At 52.7% G+C, this 10,198-nt stretch overlaps 1 protein-coding gene across 1 annotated transcript in view; it reads left to right on the plus strand.

Moving 5' to 3' along the window:
* AFAP1L1 (actin filament associated protein 1 like 1) overlaps window positions 1–9,181 on the plus strand; it is a 65,945-nt gene extending 56,764 nt beyond the window's left edge. Inside the window, exons 13-19 of the mRNA XM_075900225.2 lie at window positions 1,750–1,895; window positions 2,669–2,747; window positions 3,007–3,118; window positions 3,794–3,958; window positions 5,902–6,080; window positions 6,545–6,673; window positions 7,903–9,181. Coding sequence (XP_075756340.2) covers window positions 1,750–1,895; window positions 2,669–2,747; window positions 3,007–3,118; window positions 3,794–3,958; window positions 5,902–6,080; window positions 6,545–6,673; window positions 7,903–7,926 — 834 coding nt within the window. The 3' untranslated portion in view covers window positions 7,927–9,181. The remainder of the gene's footprint in view (window positions 1–1,749; window positions 1,896–2,668; window positions 2,748–3,006; window positions 3,119–3,793; window positions 3,959–5,901; window positions 6,081–6,544; window positions 6,674–7,902) is intronic.
* The last annotated feature ends 1,017 nt before the right edge of the window (window positions 9,182–10,198 follow it).

Consider the following 10,198-nt stretch of genomic DNA (forward strand, 5'->3'; position numbering starts at 1 on the left):
CCTGGTGGCCACTCCAGCCTCAACCAAGAACACTCCTCTCTCTCTCCCGTCCTTGGAGCCCTTAAAGGGGTTGACTCTGGTCACAGTGCCTGTGCCAGCTCCAAGCCTGCCAGCCCAGAGCCAGCAGTCACTGCCCCTGACCCAGTGGCCCCAAAACATGAGTCAGCAAGCCACTGGCAGCCAGCCCTCCACTGCTCCCCAGGAGCCTGCCAGGGCCCAGAGAAAGCAGGCAACTTTCTGGTCCAGGGTAGAGATCCTGGACCTTATTCAGGTTGGGGGGGGCGGGATGCCCCCAATGTCCATGATCGCCACACTAGATAGAGGAATGTGGCTGTCTACAGCAGGATAGCTGCCAGCCTGACCACCAAAGGCCACATGCGAACCCAGGAGCAGGTTTGCATGAAAATCAACTTGGTCCGGCAAGACCCCCAACCCTGAGCTTCCTCTCCTCCTCCTTCCCATTGCTTCCCCCTTTCAGCTCTCTCCTCCCACGTATCCCCCTCCCCTCTCTCACCCTCTCTTTTCCTCTCTCCTGCCTTCTTTCCCCAGTCTCACCAGAGTTTCATCTCCCCCCCCCCCACCCAGTTTTGTTAAATAACAAGAGTTTGTGTTCATGAAAATACATGTATTTTATTTGACATCAGGAAGGGGGGTTAGGGAGGGGTAAATGGAAGGACGTGAGGGAGGAACGAGGCTCAAGCCCCCAGTGGGGCAGACCAGGGAGGCTTTTAGTGCTCCTGAGGGTGGAAGCTCTCCCGAAGGGCCTCCTGGATACTGACAGCCCCCTGATGGACCTCCCAGATGGCAACCTGCAGCAAGTGCAGCCAGGCTCGCAGCAACGCGTCCACGAGAAGCACCAGAGTGCCCTGGGGCAGCTCTGGTTCCATGTTGCAGAGTGCTGTGATGTCCCGAGTGAGGGCAATTAGAGCACGCAGAGACATAAATGCTTTGCTGTCCCTCATCGAGGTAGGCAAGCAAGCAAGAAAAGATGAGAACCGGCTGTCCGGGGGGGGGAGTCCCTTTAAACACAGGCCTCAGATAGCCTCAGGCTGCAGCCACACAAAGTAACTCTTAGCAACTACCTTGAATCATACTTAGCCATCCAATCTTTCCCCTACATTGCTAGCTGAAAACTTTATTTTTAGTCTTTTTGGTGCGCTTTTAGAAAGATTTATCTTTTTTAAAAGTTTTTTTATATATATTTTTTACTTATTCCTACAATATAAGAACTAGGGGTCACCAAATGAAATTAATAGGCAGCAGGTTTAAAATAAACAAAAGGAAGTTTTTCTTCACTCAGTGCACAGTCCACCTGTGGAACTCCTTGACAAAGGATGTGGTGAAGGCTAGGACTTTAACAGGGTTCAAAAAAGAGCTAGACAGATTCATGGAGGTTAGGTCCATCAATGGCTATTAGCCACCATGGGTAGGAATGGTGTCCCTAGCCTCTGTTTGTCTGGAAATGGATGACAGAAGAGGGATCATATGATGATTACCTGTTGTGTTCCTCCTCCCCCCCCTCCCGGGGCACCTGGCATTGGCCACTGTTAGCAGAGAGGATACTGGGCTGGATGGACCTTTGGTCTGACCCAGTATGGCCGTTATTATATTCTTTTGTTAATATTGCTGTAACTCCCTGCCCATGCTCGGGGGATGGGGGGGTATGAATCTTCTACTTGGAGAGATGTGAAGGGGAGATTTGTATCCAGGGGCCGGGTGCTCATGATGATGGCTTTCTCACACCCCTAGGCAAACTGCTCTGAAGATCTCGGCCGCTGGCTTGGCCTCCTGCTGGTTGAGACTGGCTCCCAGAAAACCCCAGAGGCCTTGCACTACGATTACGTGGATGTGGAGACAATAGCCAACATAGTCACCGCTGTGAGACACTCCTATCTGTAAGGGGCTCTCCTTCCCAGCTCCAGAGCTTTCATTAGGGCAGTGCCTCTGTGTGGGAGATCCGGCTCTGGTGCAAGGCTCTCCTGCTGCGCACCCCTTCTCTGGTTGGGTCTGGGAGGCCATGCTAACCAGCTGCACCTCTACTGTGCACTTTGGGTGCATCTTGCATCTCCAAGCCTGGTGGCAACAAATCTCCAACCCATAGAATGCCGCCTCAGAGCCAGAATAAACCACTTGCCCGATGAGTCGCAGTGGGGTTAGGGACATGCGGTGGGGAAAGCAGCAAAGGGGATATGGTTTGTGGAGCCCCTGGTCATCTGTGCATTCTAGAAGTTGTGTAGGGAGCTCTGGGTCTACTGAGTGGACTTGGGCAAGTCACTGCATCTCCCTAGGCCTCATTGCCCCCAGAATGGAATAATCTTTGCTACTGTGTTTCAAACAGTGTGGGGCACCTGCCTCTGGGAGGAGGTGCGGGTGTATGAAAGGCAAGCTGGGGCACACAAATTGTACACTGGAGGCTTTTATCAGCACATGGGGTGTGGCTGGGTAGGGGCAGGGCCTGGCTGGCTTCATTGTGTGAAGCAGGGCAGCAGGATCTGCTCTCAGTAGTTTGGGGGCCATGTAGGGGAGGAGGGCACAGCTAATTTGTAAGTTTGCAAAGTGCTTTGAAATCTTTGGGTAGGAGGAGCGAGGGAAGGATGGTGCCTTCCCGCTGTGTGGGAAGGGACACCTAGGGCTGACCCACACTCCATCTTCCTCCCTTTCTCCCTAGGTGGGCCAGCGCCTCCCATGAGAGCCCGACAGACTCCTCCCGGGTGGTGTATGATGATGTCCCATACGAGAAGGTGCAGGTACAAGAGAGGCTTGTTTCCTATCACACTCCCCTCCCCCGGAAAGGCCTTGGTCCTTCTCCACCCAGCCTGTTGCGAGTCCCCTCCCCCAAGTAACTGAATGCTAGGGACAGAGGAGCCCCTTCCCCTCAGTGGCACGTGGAGCCCATGGTTTCCCGGGCAGCCACCCCACTCTGGGTGTGGATTTCTGCTCCTGCTTAGTATTGATGCCACACAGTGTCTCTGCTGGGATCTGTTTTCACTGGGTCCATCCGTGCAGGCAGAGGAGCCGCCGCGGCCGTCGGGGGCCCAGGTGAAGCGCCATGCTTCGTCCTGCAGTGAGTCATCGCGCCGTGTGGACCCGCAAGTCAAAGTCAAGAGACATGCATCAAGTAGGTTCAGCACATGTGTTAGGGGGTCTCAGCCACATGGGATGTGCTATGGGAGGGGCAAGTTGGCTCAACGATTGGAGCCTCGGATCTCTGGCCACTTCCTGCCAAGCCCCAGGTCGCTAATGGCAGGAGCTGTTCCCAGCCTCTGGCTGTTCCGGGAAATGAGCTGGTGGGATCTTAGTGCTATGGAGTCTAGTGATGGTCAGAGGTGGCCACGTGTCCTTTAAGAACCGGAGTAACTGGCAGGCAGATGTGAAGGACTTGCAGCTTTTCCTTCCCAGCTGGGGCTCTGGCAAGCTGGCCTTCTGTGAGGAGTGGGGAGTGTGAACTGCCCCCGCGAAGGATAGTGTGGGGACTCCATTGCTCCCCTGGCACCGTTACCTGCCTTGATTTCCCTAACGAAAAGCCGCACCTCAGTAGGTGATGGGCAATGAGGTGCCAGCTTCCGGATGATCCTGCATGGGCTTCAGTGGGTCCCCCTGTGCCTCATGGGGAGGATGGTGTGATGCCCCTGTTCCCACAGGCAGCCTCTTCTCCCCATTGTGGCCTCTGGAAACTGAGGCCCCAAGGCTGTGAGTCCTGAACTCCCTATGTCTGCCTTCACACTTTCCTCCTCAGAGGCAGGGGCGAGCATGTGAAATCCCTTCCTCATCGGTAGCATCCTTGTCTCTGCAGATGCCAACCAATACAGGTATGGGAAGAACCGGGCTGAGGAGGATGCCAGGATGTTCCTAACGGAGAAAGAAAAGCTGGAGAAGGAGAAAGCCTCTATCCGGAATGAGCTGATGACTCTGCGGAAGGAAAAGAGGGAGCTCCGAGAAGCCATTAAAAGCAGCTCGGGTATGGAGCCTGCTGCAGCCCCGGCAGGAGAGGAAATACCCCCCAATATGGTCATGTCTTCATCTGTGTCTACACTGGGCCACTTATTCCGGAAAATCAGTCGCTTTTCCAGAATAAGCTGCGAGCTGTCTACACTGGCCCTTGAATTTCCGGAAAAGCAACGACGCTCTACTGTACAAAATCAGCCGCTATTCCGGAAAAACTATTCTGCTCCCGCTCGGGCATAAGTCCTTATTCCGGAACACTGTTCCGGAAAAGGGCCAGTGTAGACAGCACAGTAGTCTTTTCTGGAAAAAAGCCCCGATCGTGAAAATGGCGATCGGGGCTCTTTTCCGGAAAAGTGCGTCTACATTGGCCACAGACGCTTTTCTGGAAAAAGGGCTTTTCTGGAAAAGCAGCCTGCCAATGTAGATGTTCCTTTTCCGGAAAAACTGAAAACGGAATAGTATTCTGTTTTAAGCAGTTCCGGAAATTCATGCCAGTGTAGACACAGCCTCCTAGTCTGTGGACTGTTGCTGTCTCAGCAATGAGGCTGGAAGACTTAATGCCCAGCGAAACGGGGGGGAGGGCAGAGAGTGGGCGAGGGGCTAGAACCCAGCAAAAGGTGCAGGTGTCCTCCATCTAGCTCTGCCAGTGCCCCCTAGCCTGACATGCTGCTCTGGCCATGCATCCCTGCTGGTCCAGCTCTCCAGGCTTCTCCTGAGGATGAGTCCTGCACCCCCAAACCCGAAAGCCCCTTCCTCTCTTCCCCAGTTGTGTAGATAGACCCCAGCTCCCTCCTTTGCTGGCCAGGAGTGCAGTCACCAGCTATTTCTCAGCAGCAAACTCCGACCCCCACCCTGACTCCCCTCTGGAGATTCCACTGGGTTGTACCATCCTCCCTCCCAGGCCTGGCACTGCTGGCTCGCTGCTGGCCCAGCCCCAGCACAGATGCACTAGATGCTCTCCGCTGGAGCTGCTGTGCTCCTTTGTTCTTTGTACTCCTTGTTCCTGGCACCCCGTCTCAGGGCCTGCCGGGGCTGTGCCGTCAGCCCTCTGCCAAGCTGGCTATTGCTTTCCACTGGGCTGGGCAGAACATTGGGTCCTTGTGGTAGTGCTGAGTCAGCAGTGACCACCTCAAATGGTGCCCAACCGCACCACCTAGTGGCCAATCAGGTGTGCCTCCCTCCAGTAAGCTGGGCATACATCGTATTGTTTCCTTTTCTGCTTCTGAGCCTGACAAGCCAGAGCAGGAACTGTCCAAGTACTGCGGTAGAACCCCAGCCTGGCGAATCCTTCGGCAATGGAGGCTGTTTGCAACCCTGAACGACACTGAGGGCTGTTCTTTCAAAAGCTTACAACCGAGCACTGACTTAAATCTGCTTTGAAACTGTACTATGCAGATGAAAAATGCCGCTTTCCCTTTATTTTGTTGGTAGTGCGCATTAAACATCGTGCCGTGTGGTATTTGGGGATTTTGTATCTGCGGCTGCCTGACTGAGTGGCTGACTGGTCAGTCTGTAATTCTGAGGTTCTACTGAACTCAAACCCTGGCAGAGGAAGCTTCAGGGGGTTAGTCTGTACAGGATAAACTTAAAAAACAACAAATGGTCTGGTAGCACTTTATAGACTAACAAAACATGTAGATGGTATCATGAGCTTTCGTGAGCACAACACACTTCTTCAGAAATTTTTTCCTCCTAGCAGAGGAATGAGGCTTCAGCACAGTATGGTTAAAACAGGTATCTGGACCCTAGAAACAGGCCCTCATTAGAACAGCTGATACAAGATCTCCCAGCCGGAGGCACATCATGGCTGCCCCCTATACCCAAAAGGGCACTCACTGGGGGAGGAGGGTAAATAGGGCTCTCCTGAGAGACCCTTCACTCTACAAACCCCATCCCATCTCTCCACGGCTCTGTGTTGGAACCTGACTGGCCTCGTTCCTTGCCTCCTTTGGTCAGGGAGGAAGCTGAAGGAGCTGGAGGATCGGGTGGCAGCCTTGGAGGAGCAATGCAAAGGGAAGGAGGAGCAGCGCGTGGACCTGGAGCTCAAGCTGACGGAGGTGAAGGACAGGCTGAAACAATCGCTAGCAGGAGGGCCAGCTCTGGGGCTCACTGTGCCCAGCAAGGCTGAAAATGGGGTATGATGTCACTTTCTTTTCGACAGGCCTAGTCTTCCAGAGTGTTCCTGCTCCCCAGCAGAGGGGCAGGACTCTGTTTTTCTGTTGGCTATTGCCTGCTTGGGGATGGAGGCACCTCAGTGTTTAGACCCACAGCCTCGCCTCTGCTCTGCTCACCCCATTCCACCTGAGGCAACATTGCCCTGCAGCCCCTGACTGCTTTGTTATTTGGCCATTCCAGTCCTAGGATTTTCCCCAGCTGGGCTGTGGCCCCTCAGCCATATCAGTCCTGGGCTCCCACCAGCTTAGCACTGCCCCTCACTGCTCAGACTGTCCCAACAGTCCAGTAGAGGATGGGAAATGGTCCTTGTCACATTTGGAAGTCATGGAATGTGCTTTAATCTGGGTTCTCTGACGGTCTCCCCTGCTGTTGTCACTGCTTCCTGGGTCTCTGAAGGGTTATTCTTCCCCTCCTCTCCTTCCAGGAGACTGGAAATAAGCCAAATGGGAGCCCTGTGGAGCACCTGGTCCCTGTGAACTGTGCAGCAGAAATGAGGAAGAGGAGCCCCTCCATCATCCCTGCCAACAAGGGGAACGTGCTGCAGAAGGCCAAGGTACAGCTCTGCTCTCCCAGCCCAGCAGCACCCCCCTCAGCCTCGCCAGGAGATCTCTGGATGTCACATCATCCCTAGACCACAAGGCTGGGGAAACAACTGGTTCCCCTCCCCCTCCCATTTCTGCCCCCAACACCACATTCTAATGCATCAGCAGCTGTGCCAGTTTCTGCAGAGCTCCTGGCCAATGCCTGCGCTCTGGCTGCTAAAGGATGGGAAGCCTGGAGGCGTGGAGCATCAGGCTGGCTGGGGGATCTCATGGAAGAGGAGCCCATGATCCTGACTTCCAGGCAGTGGTGGTGGCTCAGTCCCTGAAGACAGTGGAATCTAGAGTCGGCAAACCCCTGTAGCAGGCAGCAGTATAAGGATCTGGCCTGGCCTGGTCCCTGAATGGCTGAGCTAAATTGGGCCTCATCAGGCTTTGCACATCTCTAATTTCTACACAGTCTCTCTCACAAGCAAAAGAAGCTACTTGGAACTAAACCCTGGCCCACCAGGGTGCATCGGTGCTGCAACTGGACGCTCCTGGATGGCCCACGTCAGCTGAACTGGGCTCATGGTGCTCAGGGTATGGGGCTATAAAACTTCCATGTAGATATCTGGGCTCACATCTGCACTGCGATTGTACAGCCCAAGCACCATGAGCCCGAGGCTATGTCTATACTAGGGGGGGGGGTTGGAAAAAAAGGCTGTTTTTCTGAAAAAAACTTGAATTATGTCCACACTGCAATTGCATTCTTTCGGGAAAAAAATCAAAAGAACAGAGGGATTTTTCCGACATTGGTAAACCTTTCTACGAGGAAGAATGCCTTTTCTGAAAGAGCTCTTTCGGAAAAAGACATGTATGGACGGGGAAGAGGGTTTTTTTCGAAAGAAGAGGCCTCCAGGAAAAAGCACAGGTGCCCTGGTGGCCACTCTGTCCATAGTAATCACAACTTAAATGCGAGATAGCATCCAATCAATGTGGATGCCATCTTTCAAAAAAGCAGATTGCTTTTTCTATGCACTTTGGCAATGTGGACACTCTCTTCTGGAAAAGCTTCTTCTGATAGAAGCTTGCAGTCTAGACATAGCCTGAGTCAGCTGCTGTAGGCAGGCAGGAGGTGTTCAATGTCCAGGTAGTCCAGGTACCGCTTCCAGCTCCTGAGGGCTACAGCTTTTGGGCCTGATTTTGTTCTGCATGGCAGCACCCCCTGAAATGTTTTGTTTTATTTTTCCATATGCTGCAGGAATGGGAGATGAAGCAAACCTAACTGGGTCAGCCAAGCCTCGCCTGCAGCAAACAGACCTGGGTCCTGGGACACACTGAAGAGCTGCAAGCCTCTTTCCCCAGGGAGAGTAGAAGATGATTCTGGGGAGTGTGGGGCTCCAGCAGGAGGATGGGGGAATGGATCAAGCACCCACCTTCTAATGATGGGCACGTTTGGCAAGAAGACAAGACTGGGTGTGGGGGAGAGGGGAGGGATCTTTGGGTTGGGGGGAGGGGGAATGTTTCAAGGTTAAGGCTCCCATGCAGCTGGGAAGCCAAGCTCTGAGAAGGAGCACCCTGCTAAGACTGTAATGTCAGCCATCCCCTTTGATGAATTTTGCTCTTGGTGGAAAAGGGGAGCATGAGCTAGCAGGACGTGCAGGTAACTCAGAGTCAGAGCGCCTGGGTTCTCATCTTGATTGTGCCTCAGGTTGTCTGTGAGTTTCAATTTTGCATTACCTCCTATTACTGTTTCCCTCTCTGTCAAACATGGGTCAGTATGCTCTGTCTTTCAGCCAGAGGTGGGTTGGGCTTTCATTATAGGCATTACATAGAACTGGTGCTATTCACAGCCTATTTTACAGGATCAAGCCATTGGTATAATTGGTCCATTAACTCAAATCAGAGCAGAGATGGGAGAGAGCAGCTCCGTGTCCTTCCTCTGCTGTGGCCATGCTCAGAGGCCCTGGTGCTTGTACACTGTTATCTCTAGCACTTTGCCTCTGACTTAGTCTGTGTGTTCTGCCGTGCTGCAGAGTGTCTTCTGTTACACAGCAGTTGTACTCTAATAATATTTTTTATACATCAGGTAAATTCAGCAAAAGGGGGGAATAGGAAGCTGTGACTCTCCTACAGGGATGAGGCTAAAACTTGGAAATAGCCACTGATTTTGGATGTTTTATTGTTGGGGTTCATGAGTTGCCCAGGACACAACTCTCAGAGCTCTGGATCACCCACATTTTCTCCTGACTGCACGTGGAGCTTGGTGTGCTCAGCAGCCTTGAGCAGTGGGGGCCTGGTTGTCTCAACTTTGTTTCTGGCTCAACTATTTGCTGTATCCCTAGTCTCCTTCCTGCTGCGCTCCAGAGCAACCCAGTCCAATGCATGGTGAGGGCTGGCTGCCATTGGAGCACAAACACTGGAGAAGCTCTACTGACAATATTTGAAAGCATCCCCATTGCGCCTTGCTCAGTATCTGGCAGGGGGTGGCATATAGAGCCTCCTCCTCAAAGCACTACCCAATGGTGAATTGTGAGGGGAAGAAAAGATGATGGTATTGCCTGAACCAGTGGTACATCCTCAACACTGAATGTAGGGCAGGACACCTCCTCTTCCAGAGTGTGTTGCTGAAATGGAGAAGGGCTGGGAAGGGGGCAAGAACAGAGTGAGGGAGCAATTTCAGCCAATTTTGTATGGAGGAGAGAACAGTCAGGAAGCCTGGAGGACAGTGCAGCACAGTGCATGGCTCTTTCCCTCTGATCCTGGACTGCACCACTGTGCCAGTAAGCTTTCAGCACAACAGAACCTGTAGAACACACTGCCTCAGGGTATTTGTATTAATTACGGTGGAACTAGTTATCACACAAATAGCAACAGCAGGCAAAGGAGCCAGACTCCAAACCACTGGTATGTTCCTTCCTGAACTGTTTGTTAGTTGTAAATCACCCACCCCCAGTTCCCGTCAGCACTAAAGAAATACATGAAGGAAGGGAGCAGCATTGCTTGCTTGTCTTCACCCACTTTGAATGTACCGTGCATCTACATACACAAGAGCTCAAGCTGGTTTATAGTCAGGCTAAGTAGAGTAGGTTAGGCTGCAGCAGAGTTAATATTGACGCCCATGTCCTTCAGACTAGTCTCAGTTGTCTTACTATCAAGGCAGGGTATTGCCCCATTCAATGCCCAGTGGACAGAAGATGGTGCACTTGGATAACCCCTACGTTCCTTCACAAACAGCCAGTTTTGGGGGGACTCCCATCCCCTGCCCAACAGTAACCTTGGCCTGGCCCTTAGGAAGTCTCTGAGCCATGGTGGGATGCTGAGGCTGCTAATGAATATTTCTGATCTCTTGACCATGCTTAATGCTGTACTGTGATGTGTGCTTATTTTTTGCTTCACAGCAGTTTGGTTGAAGGTGGGGTCTTGTCTCCAAAGGTGTAGGAAGAAAGGGAACTGGATGGTTATGTTCCTTGAAACAGCAACCAGAGCCACTGCATTTTGGGGCCTGGCATCTCTCAGCATTTCTCTGACCTGCAGGCTGCTCCGTCTGTCTCCTT

This window comes from Pelodiscus sinensis, chromosome 16 (assembly GCF_052426305.1).
Source record: "Pelodiscus sinensis isolate ZL-2025 chromosome 16, ASM5242630v1, whole genome shotgun sequence".
NCBI classification, from domain to species: Eukaryota; Metazoa; Chordata; order Testudines; family Trionychidae; genus Pelodiscus; species Pelodiscus sinensis.